The 16,174-nt window shown below is 39.3% G+C and overlaps 1 protein-coding gene across 30 annotated transcripts in view; it reads left to right on the plus strand.

Moving 5' to 3' along the window:
- Positions 1-16,174, plus strand: part of PEAK1 (pseudopodium enriched atypical kinase 1) — a 314,448-nt gene that overhangs the window by 273,374 nt on the left and 24,900 nt on the right. For all 30 annotated transcript variants that reach the window (XM_086363942.1, XM_086363932.1, XM_086363934.1 and 27 more), the window contains one exon: positions 12,070-12,815. In XM_086363942.1, the coding sequence (XP_086220068.1) occupies positions 12,070-12,815 (746 nt within the window). The remainder of the gene's footprint in view (positions 1-12,069; positions 12,816-16,174) is intronic.

Here is a 16,174-nt window from a genome sequence, read left to right on the forward strand (position 1 = left end):
AACTAAGTACTCTAGACATTACTTTTTTGGAGAGATCTTTCCAGTCTCCCTTTACTGGACAGAGTTTTGGCCTGTTCCTCCTTCTTTATGCCTACAACCTAACATGTTATCTAAAACACATAGAAGGTGCTAAGAACACGTTTGAATGAATGTGTCCAAAATGACTTAGCATTTGATTTTGTAAGATTCAGTTTACAGAAACTGAGCTCTCCTGAGGAAACTGCATATAGGAAAATTTCAAGTCCTATTTTATATGTTCCATTTATCAGCTAACTCTTTTTTCTAAAATGAGACTCGATCAGGGGTTTCCCAGTTAAGGAATTATGTAAGCCATACCTCAGTTTGGGGCTTCTCTGATAGCTTAGTTGGTAAAGAATCCACCTGCAATGCTGGAGACCCTGGTTCAATTCCTGGGTCAGGAAGATCTGCTGGAGAAGGGATAGGCTACCCACTCCTGTATTCTTGGGCTTCCCTTGTGGCTCAGCTGGTAAAGAATCCGCCTGCATTGCAGGAGACCTGGGTTTGATCCCTGGGTTGGGAATATCCCCTGGAGAAGGGAAAGACTACCCACTCCAGTACTCTGGTCTGGAGAATTCCAAGGACTGTATAGTCCATGGGGTCGAAAAGAGTTGGACATGACTAAGCAACTTTCACTTTCATACCTCCATTTCCTTTCCATATGAAACTGTTCACATTCCTCATCTGACTTACGTAGAACATCTCCTTAAGGCTGCACCTATCAAACACTGAAAGAAAACACTTGAAAGGCTTCTATGCCCAGAAATTCCTTTGGCAATGTATTGACCATCAGTGTGAAATTTTAAAGGTTAGTTATACTTAAAGGAATGTCATTACATCGCCAGCCTTGTTGTGCGTGCATGCCTGCTCAGTAGCTCAGTTGTGTCCAACTCTTTATGACTTCATGGACTGTAGCCCACCAGGCTCCTCCGTTCATGGAATTTTCCAGGCAAGAATACTGGGGTGGGTTGCCATTTCCTACTCCACTTGATGTTGTAATTATGGAGTAATGTCATCATAAATGGCAGCTTTTAAAAAAAAATTTTTCTGAAGAATATATTACCATTCATTCATTTACTCAACTAATAATTATTGAGGCATAACAAATAATTCTGTGGGCCAGACATTATGCCACATAATACAAAGTTAATTATTTGAACCAAAGATTAAAGAATTGCACATTTTTAGATTATCTGGATATTTTTTAAAAAGTAAGAGTGACAGCTTTGAACATTTGTTTGTGCATTTGTTGTACTTCCTAAAAATGTAATTATCTCTATTTAAAAAGAAACCATAGGCTGTGTTCCTATCTTTTAAGTTGGCTGCATTCACAATTTAAAAATAGTTTCCCATGTGTACTGGAATTTGTTGGCAGAGTACAATATTTAAATTACATAGATAACTTACCCCCAAATAAATAATCTCTTGTTCTTGGAGAGGTTCTCACTAATGCAAGCTTTAAAAAACTGAGTCTGTCAGCTGCTACACCACTGACATTCTTTTAAACTGGTCCATGCATCACTTTATTTGAAGCTAAGCCTGAGCCTAAAGTGATCTTGAAGCTTTGTTTTATCATTTGGCGTGAAGTTGATGTCCCCTGTGGTTTGCCAGTTGGTGCCTCCATTTAACTGTGCTGGAACCTAGCACAGTGGTAATGCCCAGGTAGCTTAGGACCCTTCCTCCTAAGCTGCTGAGGCCTACTGCCAGGGGTGATGCAGTGAGTGCTGGAGCCAGTCAAGGAGAGGCTACTCATTGGACAAGGCTGGTGCCCAGTGTGTGTGGCATCTATTTCCAGGGTACCTTTCCCAGTTAGTGATGACCGTCTCTTCTGTTGTCCTCTCCCTTCCTGTTCTCATCAGTGTTGTTTGTCATGAGCCCTGGGAAAAGATTCAGGATGAAGACTGAAACTACAGTTTAAGTAGAAAAGTATATTCCACTTATTTTGGCTTTGACACTTTCATTTGTTGAGTGCCAGCTGTCTCCTGCGAGCCAGGCGAGGCACTGGGAATACTAGTGCATATTTAAAGGGTCCGTGAAAGCCCCTGCCTGGGATGGTCTCAGAGAAGGTCACTAGTTTTAAGCTCAAAAGAGTAGCTATTTGCCAGACTAACAAGGGAGAACATTCCACGTAGAAGGAAGAGTATGCACAAAGGCCTGAAGCTTGATAGAAAAATGAACGTTTGGTTAACTACAAGTACTTAATTAAAGGTAGCTAAAGTGCTGAGTGAGGGAGGCAGAGTTGGCAAAATGGGGCAGAGTGGAAAAGCAGGGCCAAATCATAAATGTATGTATGTATCACAGTGAGTGTATCTTTTTCAACAGGAAATGGAGAGCCGCGTGATCAGGATTTCTTAAAGATCATTCTGGAAGCTACTTACAGGATGACTTGAGGCAGGGAGACTGACCAGGAGACCATGACATTCCTGTCTTACTGGGATAAGGAGCTAATTGTACTCACAAACACACTGTCTCTGTCTAAATGGGTCATTCTTAAGTGCCTTTAATCCCTGGCACCCTGAGATGATAGTCATTGTCAGGTTTTAAGCAAACATTTGTTGTGATTTTTCCCAAATGTGTCTTCAAATCATGGTGCCTTACAGTAGATCTCTATTGATGTAATTATTATTTTGAGTTTTTCACTGTATAATCATCTTTAAAATGTTGATATTTAGAGATAATAGTTTTCTTATTTGTTTTCTATTGTTAAACCAATTGTGTAAGTTTTTAGAGCCCATATCAATTATTTTCCTTCCTGAGGAGTTTTAAACATCCTTTTTGCTTCTTTGAAGTAGTGTCAGTAAATTATTGCTTTTTAATCCATCTTTCATCATTTGCTTTTCAGAAAGTGATATAAGGCCTTGTTTGTCAGTCTGAAGACATTTTTAAGTGAAGAAAAAATATAAAGATAGAGTTTAGAAACTCAAAAAGAAAGGAAAGTAGGGATTGAGTATGGTTTTGTCAAACATATTTGTCCAAAAGAACATTTTAGTCTATAGCAAGGCAAGATTTAGAACACATTCTTTTTTTTTTTTTTTTTCCTGTTTAGAGAGCTGGCATGCCACAAAAATGTAGAGTATGTGATGTTATATCAAGCCTGCTGAAAGCTGAGCTTAGTGTCTGGTCCCAGAGGCTTGAGAAGAATGTACAGGATTAAAAGTTTAAAATAAAAACAGCTAAGATACCAAGCTTTTAAAACATTGACCCAAATGATTGGAATTCAGTTAGGAGAACTTGTTCTTCTCAGAAGAAAAAAAACTTAGGACACTTTCAGACTTGGGCAAATGCCTTGACCTTGCATGGGCTGTAAAACATTCATGGTTTCATTTGGAATGCAAACGTTTCTGATTCCCATGTGGAAATCTTAGCTCCCAGGAGATCATGTCCCACTGTTTGGAGAGAGAAGCCACTATTAATTATCTTTGTTTCCTTGCTGCCTTGGCTGCCCATTTTCGTTTTGGAATGATGACCAGCTCTGCTGACACTGTCCTTCAGTCTGGCAGCTGTTTCCTGCACACCTGCTGCGTGTCTCACACCGCGCCAGAGGTTCCAAGGGAGTGTAAAAAAAAGAAAATACACACGATATAAAAAGCTAAAAATGCTATCATAAAGTGAAAAGTGGTAAGAGAACACAGAAGAAGAAGTGATGGCTCCCCACTTGTGGGTGGGGAGTAGAGAGGAGGGATGGCTTCAGTAGAGATGGGGCTCCCTTGGTGGCTCAGATGGTAAAGAGTCTGCCTGCAATGCAGGAGACCCGGGTTTGGAAGATCCTCTGGAGGAGGGCATGGCAACTCACTCCAGTGTTCTTGCCTGGAGAATCTCCATGGACAGAGAAGCCTGGTGGGCTACAGTCCATGGGGTCGCAAAGAGTGAGACACGACTGAGTGACTAATACTTTCACTTTCACTTTAGGATGGAAGAACACCTTTACTAAGGCAGAGATATAAAAGTAAAAACAGGGAACCTATTAAAAGAATAGGAATTGAGCGATTCTTATGGGAAGGTTGATGAGAAATAGTGACAGATAAGACTGATAGCCTTGCCCAACTTCCTGAATAGTTTGGACTTTATTCTGAAGGTGGTGGGAAGTGGCGTAATCAGCCCTCTTGCACCTCCTGATATGCGTGAAAGAGCTGCTGATGGTGTTAGAACTTGCCTCACCTGTCAGTTCTGAGGTCATTTAAAAGAAAAGGAAAAAGAAAGCACTTTTGGAATCCTTCATTCCTTGGTTTTCATGACTGTTCTTATTTAGAAAAAAAAATGGAAAGAAAATGGCCATCCCATAAAGATTCTCACGGGAAGGAGTGAGAATAGGCTCATGTTTCTAGGTTTTGCTTTTTGTTCATTATTAATTCATTCCTTCCATTCCCCCCTCAGCCAGACTCTTTGCTTTGTCCTGGGCTATAAATGAGCCAAGTGTCTGCCCTCAATGATTACACCCATGGGGAATTCATATAGGGACACAAGTCAAGTATTCTAAGTGCTTAAGACAGAAATATTCACATAATACATCTGAGGTCCCCAGGAAGGAGAGGTCAATTTTGCAATTTTGAAGTGGAGTAAGAAACATTCCTCAGAGGCAGAACATTTAAAGATGAGTGGAGAGAGAAACCATTCCCGGAAGAGGGTCAATAAGAGAACAGACACAGAGCATGAAGTAGCCAAGAGTGCTGGAGAAACCACAAGCAGTTTGGTAGCTCGATTTAGGACACACGGGAAAATGCCGTGAGAGAAACAGAACAACCAGGGCTGGGTCATAAGAGGCTTTCTTTCTGTGCTGAAGCAACAAAACTCCATCCTCGGGATCAAGTCCAAATTCTCAAGGACAGAATTTTTGAAGTACAGGAGGAGTGCCATGATCAGATTTGGTGTTTGAATAAAGTCTCTAATGGTTAGTGTGGTGAAGGAAGAAAAACTGAAGACAGTGGTTTCAGAAGACTGCCACAGTAGTCAGGCCAGGAAGATAAGCTGCTGGTGCAGTTCACCGCTTCTAACCTCCTGCATCTTCTGAGTCAGCAAATGGAAAATAAAGGTTTGTTACAAAGCCTATTTCTGTCATCTTGTAAATGAACTATGGTTTTGACTTCACACATTAGCTGAGGCAGAATAGAGCTGGGACAGCACCAGGAGGGAGGCCTCGCCATCACAGGAAGAGTTCAATAAATGCCAAGCCCCTATATCTTTTGTGATGTTAAGAGCACAGAATAATGGGAAGATATGACTGAAAACTGAATTTATGATGGTTTCTAAGACTGAATTGTTGATTCGCTTTAATATTTAGATACAATTTATATACCATAAAATTCACCCGTCTTGACTGTGCAGTTCAATGAGTTTTAGTTTATTAATAGAATTATACGACCACTACCAGTATCTAATTCCAAAACATTTTCATCACCTCAACACAATTGTTGCTGTTGAGTCGCTAAGTGTTGTCTGACTCTGTTGCAACCCCGTGGACTGTACCCTGCCAGGTTCCTCTGTCCATTGGATTTCCCAGGCAAGAATGCTAGAGTGGGTTACCCATACCCTTCTCCAGGGGATCTTCCCAACCCAGGGACTGAACCTGCCCCTCCTACTTTGGCAGGTGGATTCTTTACCACTGAGCCACCTGGGAAGCCTACCCCAAACAGAAAGCCATTAACAGTTGTTTCCATTCTCCCTTTCCCCTGGCTGTGGCAACCACTAATTTGCTTTCTATCTCTATGGATTTATGTGTTTCTAAATATTTCATATGATATATGGTCTTTTATTACTGGGTTCTCTCACTTAGCATAATGTTTCTAAGGTTCATACAGATTGTAGCACACATCAGGGCTTAATTTCTTTTATGGCTGAATAATATGAAGAACAAGCTGGAATCAAGATTGCCGGGAGAAATATCAATAACCTCAGATACTCAGATGACACCACCCTTATGGCAGAAAGTGAAGAGGAACTGAAGAGCCTCTTGATGAAAGTAAAAGAGGAGAGTGAAAAAGCTGGCTTAAAACTCAACATTCAAAAAATTAAGATCATGGCATCTGATCCCAGCACTTCATGGCAAATAACTTGGGAAACAATGGAAACAGTGAGAGACTCTTCTCTTGGGCTCCAAAATCACTGCAGGTGGTGACTGCAGACATAAAATTAAAAGATGCTTGCTCCTTGGAAGAAAACTATGACCAACACAGACAACATTTTAAAAAGCAGAGACATTACTTTGCCAACAAAGGTCCATCTAGTCAAAGCTATGGTTTTCCAGTATCCATGTATGGATGTGAGAGTTGAACTGTAAAGAAAGCTGAGTGCCGAAGAATTGATGCTTTTGAACTGTGGTGTTGGAGAAGACTCTTAAGAGTCCCTTGGACTGCAAGGAGATCCAAACAGTCCATCCTAAAGGAAATCAGTCCTGACTCTTCATTGGAAGGACTGATGCTGAAGCCGAAACTCCAATACTTTGGCCACTTGATGCAAAGAACTGACTCATTGGAAAAGACCCTGATGCTGGGAAAGATTGAAGGCAGGAGGAAAGGGGACGACAGAGGATGAGATGGTTGGATGGCATCACTGACTCAGTGGACATTAGTTTGAGCAAGCTATGGAAGTTGGTGATGGACAGGGAAGCTTGGCTTGCTGTAGTCCATGAGGTCACAAAGAGTCAGACACGACATAGTGACTGAACCGAACTGAATATTATGTTGTGTGGCTATGCTACATTTTGTTTATCCATTCATCAGTTAATGCACATCTGAGTTGTTTCCACTTTTGGGCTCTTGTATGCAAATGTTGCCGTGAACATTTGAATACAAGTTCTTGTGTGGACATATGTTTTCATTTCTCTCAGATATATCCCTAGGATTAGAAATTCTGGATCATGTGTAACTGTTTTACTTTCTGAATAACTAACAAACCATTTTCATGGTTGCATCATTTAGATTCCCGCTAGCAATGTATGAAGGTTTGAATTTCTCCATATCTTTACTGATACTTGTTCATCTATTTTATTAAAGCTAGCTTAATGGATATAAAGTGATGTCTTGTGGTTTTGGTTTGCATATACCTAGTGAGAAATGCTGAGCATCTTTATACATGCTTTTTGGCTATTTGTATATCTTCTTTGGAGTAATGTCTATGCAGATCCTTTGCCTGCTTTTTAAAAAAAAATATTTATTTAGTTGGCTGCTTTCAGTCTTAGTTGCATCATGTGGGATCGTCTGTTGCAATGCATGGACTTAGTTGCTCCGTGGCATGTGGGATCTTAGTTCCCCAACCAGGGATTGAACTCACATCCCTTTCATTGCAAGGCAGATTCTCAACCACTGGCTCACCAGGGAATTCCCACTTTGACCACTTTTAATGGATTCTTTATCTTTTCATTGTTAGAGTTATTTATAAATTCTGGATACAAGTCTCTTATTGGATATATGATTTGCTCATGTTCTATCCTATTCTAAGGGTTATGTTTTCACTTTTTTTTTTAAATTTTATTTTATTAAATTTTACAATATTGTATTGGTTTTGCCATATATCAAAATGAATCTGCCACAGATATACATGTGTTCCCCATCCTGAACACTCCTCCCTCCTCCCCATACCATCCCTCTGGGTTGTCCCAGTGCACCAGCCCCAAGCATCCAGTATCATGCATCGAACCTGGACTGGCGACTCGTTTCATATATGATATTATACATATTTCAATGCCATTCTTCCAAATCATCCCACCCTCTCCCTCTCCCACAGAGTCCAAAAGACTGTTCTATACATCAGTGTCCCTTTTGCTGTCTCGTATACAGGGTTATTGTTACCATCTTTCTAAATTCCATATATATGCGTTAGTATACTGTATTGGTGTTTTTCTTTCTGGCTTACTTCACTCTGTATAATAGGCTCCAGTTTCATCCACCTCATTAGAACTGATTCAAATGTATTCTTTTTAATGGCCGAGTAATACTCCATTGAGTATATGTACCACAGCTTTCTTATCCATTCATCTGCTGATGGACATCTAGGTTGCTTCCATGTCCTGGCCATTATAAACAGTGCTGCGATGAACATTGGGGTACACGTGTCTCTTTCAATTCTGGTTTCCTCGGTGTGTATGTCCAGCAGTGGGATTGCTGGGTCATAAGGCAGTTCTATTTCCAGTTTTTTAAGGAATCTCCACACTGTTCTCCATAGTGGCTGTACTAGTTTGCATTCCCACCAACAGTGTAAGAGGGTTCCCTTTTCTGCACACCCTCCCCAGCATTTATTGCTTGTAGATTTTTGGATCGCAGCCATTCTGACTGGCGTGAAATGGTACCTCATAGTGGTTTTGATTTGCATTTCTCTGATAATGAGTGATGTTGAGCATGTTTTCACTTTTTTAAAATTGACCTTTGAAGCACAAAAGTTTTTCATTTTTATGAGTTCCAATTTATTGATTTTTGGTTACTTGTGCTTTAGGTATTTTATTTAAGAAATAATTGCCTAGCCCATGGTCGAAAAACTTTACTCCTATGTTTTCTTCTAGGAGTTTGATAGATTTAGTTTTTAACATTTAGATCTTTCATATATTTTGAGTTAATTTTGTATATACTATAATGTAGGGGTTCAACTCCATTCTTTTGCATGTGGATACCAAGTTGTCCCAGCACCATTTGTTGAAAAGCCTCTCTTTCCCTATTGAATTGTCTTGGCATCCTTGTTGAAAATCAGTTAACTGTAAATGTAGGAGTTTATTTCTGCACTCTCACTTCTATTCCATCCATCTGTATGTCTATTCTTATGCTGGCCCCATAGTTTTTGGTTGTTGTAGTTGTGAAGTACATTTTGAAGTTGGGAAATGTAGGTTCTTTGTTCTGTTTTTTAAGATTTGAGTGGGGAGAGGGCCTCCTCTAGATCTGTTGTGATTCCATATGAATTTTAGGATCATTCTGTCAATTTCTGCCAGAAAGCTAGCTGGGGTTTTGATATGAGTGACATTAAATTTTCAGAGGAAAAATTTGAGGAATATTTCCATATTAACATATAAAGTCTGATCCATGAACATAAAATTTCTTTTTATTTATATAGATCATTAATGTCTTTCATCAAAGTTTTTAGTGCCCAAGTAATTTTAGTGTACAAGTCTTACACTTACTTTGCTAAATATTTTTCTAAATATTTTTGATGATATTATAAATGCAGTTGTTTCCTTCATTTAACTTTGGGATTATTCATTGCTAGTATATGGAAATACAGTTGAGTTTTTATATTGATCATAAGTCCTGCAATCTTGCTGAACTGGTATATTAGTTCTCATTTTTTTGTGGACTCTTTAGGCTTTCCTGTGTACAAGATTATGTCATCTGTGAATAGAGATAGTTTTATTTCTTTTCCAATCTGGATGTTTTTATTTCTTTCTTTTTTTTTTTTTCCCATAATTTCCCTGTCTAGGTTCTCCAGTACAATGTAGGATAGAAAAAACAAGAATGGGGATCTTTGTTTTGTTTCTGATCTTAGTCGGGGAAAACCTAGGCTTTTACCATTAAGTATGATTTAGCTCTTGGTTTTTCATAGGCACCCTGTATCAGAACGAGGATGAGCCCTTCTTTTTCCAGCTTGTTCAGTATTTTTATCTTGATAAATATTGGATTTTATGAAATTCTTTTTCTTCTTCCATTGATCTGACCATGTAAGGTTTTTTCCTCCTCTCTTTGTTTTATTTACATTTTATATGACATGGATTGGTTTTTAGATATTAAACCAACCTTGCATTTCTGGGATAAATCCAAATTTGTTGTGGTGTGTTATCCTTTTTATATGTTGCTTGATTCAGTTTGCTAGTATTTTGTGAGGATTTCTGTGTCTAGTAATAAGGGATATTAGTGTATTGGTTTCTTTCTCTTATTTTGTTATATAGGTAATATTGGCCTATCGTAGATTTCAAGTTGGTAAGTATTCCTTCCACTTCTATTTACTGGAAAAGTTAATGGAAGATTGGTTTTAATACTTCTTTAAACATTTGGTAGAATTCATCAGTGAAGCCGATATGGTCTTAGACTTTTCTTGGTGGGAATTTCATAAATTTCTAATTCAATATCTTCACTTGATATAGGTACCTATACAGTTTTGCCTGTTTTTCTCTTTTAGCCCTAAATATTTATTCCTTTAGTCACTCAAGAAATATTTATTAAGCATCTATTATAATTAGGCCCTGTTTCTTAACATAAAGGGTACAACAATGAGTAAAACAAATGTCCTGGCCCTCTTAGAGCTTAGCATTCTCATATTCCTTCTCTCTCTCTGTCTTATGCTGTCTATATATACATATTTTTTTATTTATATGTAATGTAGCTCAGTTCTTTGTAAAAGAATATTGCTACATGCCATTTGTGGGGAAAGAGGGTTCTTAGGTTTGCTTATATATTGTCATAGTTTATATAAACTCTTTAAGTGTTCTTGAAGTGGATTGCATGCATGGGAAATGGAGTTTAGTGTTATTATAATCACAGTTTATATTGGTGCTTCCCCTTGGCATTGCTACAAGGACATGATTTTTAACAAAAACAAACCACCATCCTTATTCATTATCATCCTCAAGACCTTCCAGTGCCTTCCGTTCAGTCTGATCAGTAGTAAGAACATAGATTCCTAGGCCTGCTATAATAAAGTACCACAAACTGGGGGCTTAAAACGAGAGAAATTTATTCTCCTGTAGTTCTGGCAACTTGGAGCAGAAATTAAGGTGTTACCAAGACCATATTCCCTCCGAGATTCTGGGTAGAATCCTCCCTTATTTCTTCTTAGCATCTGGTGGTGGCCATGAATCCTTAGCATCCTTGGCATGCAACTGCATTACTCCAAGCAATGCCTCTGTGACGGCATGGTATTCTCCCTGTGTCTTCATATGACATTCCCCCTTCTTATAAGGACACCAGCCATATTGGATTGAGGCCTACCTTAATGACTTCATTAAGAAGTCATTGGATGCTTGATTACCTTAACTTGATTACCTCTACAAAGACTATTTTTGAATAAGGTCATATTTAGAAGTACCATAAGTATATTTTGGGGGAAAGGATGTAATTCCACCCATAATAGAGCATTATGTTTTAACTCTGAAATATTGAGTGACTATTTCACTTTAATAACATTACTAATTTTAATAACTTTTATTAAAACTTCATGGTATATTTCTAAGTCTTTAAAAAAAATAATGCCCCATCCCCATTATAAGGCCTGAAGGTATCACTGATTCATCCATACATGTTTTATCTTCTAAGCATAAATTCTGGAAAGGAAACAAAGGTGATTGTTTCTGTAACTGAAGCTTGTTGTCAGAGAAGTTCAAATGTAGCATCTCTCAAATCTCAGTTTATATTCCCCCCCAAATAAAACAGAATCATGTAAGAGTTTGTGGGTGATGTTTGAAACAGCAGTTGCCTGCTCATACACATGGTTTCCCTTACCACAATCTCAGAGGTCTTTATACATAGACCAGTTTAAGTGGTGCCAGAAGCCATCTCTGTAGGGAAATGAAATAGCATGGTTTATGAAATTGTGTTTGTTTGTTTTGGATGGAGAATGACAAGTGTTGTATACAGTATAATACAATGTAACTTTGGAACAAAGTTAATAGAATAGTATCTTCTGAGCACCAATCTAGCAGTCTCATTTGCTAATCCCGATTGTTTTTAGTAATGCTCCCAAGTATTTCTTTTTAACCTGCAAATGTTATCCTCTCTCTTCTGTCACAATACAGTTATTTGAGTGTACTTAGTACTCTAGTGTAGTGAATACAGCACTCTTGGGGCCAGAAGTGGAGAATCAGGATTCCTTCTTGAAAGCAAAACCCATCGCCCTGTTCCTATGGCAAGGAAATACTGAGACATTGTTCACATTTGTTGCTCCCATTAGGTCTTGAATTCTACCTTTAAATTTAGCTAATTGTTCTTTGTTTTCTTTTACCGTTCTTGAATTAAGGTGTTAACTTCTTAAATTCTTATGGCTACTACATTTATTTCTGTTTAAGTTTCAATTATGTAACCAGAACGAACATTTTATTTAATTATTCTTTTTTTCTTCTTTCTTTATTCTAAAACAATCCAGGACAATCTAGAGCAGCCATGATACCTCCCAAGCATCCACGGCAGCCTAAGGGAGCTTTGGATGATGTCATCGCCTTTGGCGGGAAAACAGACCAAGAAGCACCCAACGCTTTGCAACCAACACCACCCCCACTGCCAAAGAAAATGATCATAAGAGCCAATACAGAGCCACTCTCCAAAGACCTCCAGAAGTCCCTGGAAACTACCCTTTGTGTCATGGCTAATCCCACCTATGATATCGACCCGAGCTGGGATGCCAGCAGTGCTGGCTCCTCGGTCAGCTACGAACTCAAGGGACTGGACGCTGAGTCTTATGACTCCTTGGAGAGACCTTTGTACAAGGAGAGACGTGTGCCCTCAGCAGCAAACAGCATCTCCAGCCTAACCACTCTCAGTATTAAAGATAGGTTTTCCAACAGCACAGAGTCCCTGTCCAGCCGGCGGGGTCCCTCTGGTAGACAGGGCCGGAGTATCCAGAAGCCACAGAGACAAGCACTTTATCGAGGACTTGAGAATCGTGAAGAAGTGGTGGGTAAAATCCGAAGCCTTCACACAGATGCGTTGAAGAAACTGGCTGTTAAATGTGAAGACCTCTTCATGGCTGGGCAGAAAGACCAACTCCGTTTTGGGGTAGACAGCTGGTCAGACTTCAGGCTGACCAGTGACAAGCCATGCTGTGAGGCCGGTGATGCAGTTTACTATACAGCTTCATACGCAAAAGATCCACTTAATAACTATGCGGTCAAGGTAAGAAAATATTATAAATCTGATTCTAATCCTCTCCAACACACTGTTATTGAGATGGGTGTGTTTTTTTTCCCCTTTTCTCCATTCAGCAAAAACTTATTAAGTATCTGCCTTACACCAGATATTGTAATAGAAGAGGCCTTAACTTATTATCTAGAGGAGAAAACAGATTTATAAAGACAGACTTATAACACAGTATACTGAATGCTAAGATAGAAGTTAACCGAATTCTGTGGGAGCTTAGAAGGACCTTAACCCAGACTCTTGATGCCAAAACATTCTTCTTAAAGTAGGTAATACTTGAGTGGGATTGTTTGCAAAGATTTCCTATACAAATAAGGTCTATTATGTGCCTTTCACTCTCTATGTTTCTGTCTTTATTCCCTAGCAAATAAGAGACCCTTGTCTATCTCTGCTTTCTAAGTCCTCTGCTTCTGAGAGAAATGTTTTTATAGAGGAAGGTAATCAATATTTGTTGATGTACAAGGAACTTTTTCGTGTTATATAATTTAATCTTCACATCAAGTTCATGGGGTTAAGATCTATTTATCCATTTGACAGGTGAGAATAAAGCTTAGGGTCACACAGCTAGCAATTAGTAAAGCTAGGATTTAAACACATCTCTCTGGCCCCATAGCCTACACTTTTTCTGTTATGTCACATCAATTTCTTAAATGTGTATCACCCATTCCAGACAGCCCACTTATTTAAGAAGGCTAAAACTCTTAGCATCAAGAACTCTTGAGCGATTACATTCACTGTAACAGTAAGCCATAGGCTTCATCAATGTAATAACTGAAGCATGGACTTTGAAATCCCAAAGATGTAGATCAAATCCTAACTCTTCCACTTAGCTCTGTCACAGGTTACTCCTCTGAGTGTCAGTTTCCTCAGCTTTCAGTTCAGTTCAGTCGCTCAGTCGTGTCCGACTCTTTGCGACCCCATGAATCGCAGCATGCCAGGCCTCCCTGTCCATCACCAACTCCCAGAGTTCACCCAGACCCACCTCCATCGAGTCAGTGATGCCATCCAGCCATCTCATCCTCTGTCGTCCCCTTCTCCTCCTGCCCCCAATCCCTCCCAGCATCAGAATCTTTACCAATGAGTCAACTCTTCGCATGAGGTGGCCAAAGTACTGGAGTTTCAGCTTCAGCATCATTCCCTCCAAAGAAATCCCAGGGCTGATCTCCTTCAGAATGGACTGGTTGGATCTCCTTGCAGTCCAAGGGACTCTCAAGAGTCTTCTCCAACACACCACAGTTCAAAAGCATCAATTCTTCAGCGCTCAGCCTTCTTCACAGTCCAACCCTCACATCCATACATGACCATAGGAAAAACCATAGCCTTGAGTAGATAGACCTTTGTTGGCAAAGTAATGTCTCTGCTTTTGAATGTGCTATCTAGGTTGGTCATAACTTTCCTTCCAAGGAGTAAGGGTCTTTTAATTTCATGGCTGCAATCACCATCTGCAGTGATTTTGGAGCCCAAAAAAATAAAGTCTGACACTGTTTCCACTGTTTCCCCATCTATTTGCCATGAAGTGATGGGACCAGATGCCATGATCTTCGTTTTCTGAATGTTGAGCTTTAAGCCAACTTTTTCACTCTCCACTTTCACTTTCATCAAGAGGCTTTTTAGTTCCTCTTCACTTTCTGCCATAAGGGTGGTATCATCTGCATATCTGAGGTGATTGATATTTCTCCCGGCAATCTTGATTCCAGCTTGTGTTTCTTCCAGTCCAGCGTTTCTCATGATGTACTCTGCATATAAGTTAAATAAGCAGGGTGATAATATACAGACTTGACGTACTCCTTTTCCTATTTGGAACCAGTCTGTTGTTCCATGTCCAGTTCTAACTGTTGCTTCCTGACCTGCATACAGGTTTCTCAAGAGGCAGGTGAGGTGGTTTGGTAGAATAATAATCATACCCATCTTATGGGGCTGTTTGGGTGCAAGAAAACAAAATACTTAGTGATTGGTATTCACTTCTTTCACTATCCCTTAGCTTCTTCCCTATATTGCTAAGACAGCAACAATCTTTTGAGCCTCAATTTCCTCCTCTTTCAGATGTTTACAACAATGATGACCCATCTACTTTGTGGGATTGAGATTAGGATCAAGTGAGATAATGCATGTGAAAGAGTTTCTAAAAACATAAATCTTTATGTAAATATAACGTTGGTTCACCCTTTGCATAGTCCCTTTTTCCAGATTCTATTCACTGGTTCAAAACTAATTAACATATCTAAATGACTTGTACATGTTAATTTGGCTAGATAGACCAGATGGTATCTTAGTAAATTAATGAATAAGGTAAACTATTGGCCTTACCCATCTTTCAAGACAGAACATATATTTGGACCAGACCTTCAGCTGACTGCTCTCTGCATTTGCAGCACCTAAGCCACTTCACTCTCTGGTGGTACTCAGAGTGACCTTGTGCCCCAGCCCACACTTCTTAAACTGAGGGATAAACTGCAGAGAGAGAATCTAGATTCAAGTTAATACATTACTGTTGAGTCTAAAAAGGCATGTTGAGATTCTGTGTAGTGTTCAAGAGCCGTTACACTAGTTGGAGTTATGGGACCTCATCTATCTCGGGCCTGTATGACTACAGGATCGCCAGTGCAGGATGAATGCCTATTTCAGAAAGGAACATTGAACTATCTGTTCTTTCAAAACAACTGAGAAGTAGGGCTTGACTAACTTTATGTATTATTGCTGTGCAATCTTGTCTCTTTCCCAAATCAATGGCCTGCTATTGATTTCTTTGCTTGTAATGATGCAAAAGCAATCTCCAAAGAACAGGTGGCAAGTGGTTATATACTGAGAGTTGTTGGCAGGTTTGGGAAAGGATGTTTTACACTAAATGGTGAATATAAATGTCTATTTGAAGACCCTCTAGGCATTTCTAGATGTACCCAATTGATAGTACAACCTTAAAGGAATAAGCTGCTAGGGTACTGTGAGCCCTACCTTTGCAGAAATAAACAAAAAAGACTAGTGGTTGGCTCATCAACTTTTTACTGTTTATCTTCTTAAAATTATCCCTTTCCATACTAATGAAATTTAAGAGTGACCAGGCAGGTATAACTCTCTCTGTCTTTTTTAATTGATGTATAGTTGATTTACAATGTGTTAATTCCTGCCATACAGCAAGATGACTCGGTTATACACATATATACATTTTTTAATATTGTTTTCTGCTGTGATTTATCCCAGGATGTTCAATATAGTTCCCTGAGCTATATAGTATAACCTTGTTGTCCATCCATTCCATATGTAATACTTTGCATCTACTATCCCCAAACTCCCAGTCTGTCCCTCCCTCACGCCACCCCTACACACCCCCCACAACC

This window comes from Bos grunniens, chromosome 21 (genome assembly GCF_055505025.1).
Source record: "Bos grunniens cultivar Pamir isolate PY7600 chromosome 21, Bosgru_T2T1.0, whole genome shotgun sequence".
In the NCBI taxonomy this organism is placed as follows: domain Eukaryota; kingdom Metazoa; phylum Chordata; class Mammalia; order Artiodactyla; family Bovidae; genus Bos; species Bos grunniens.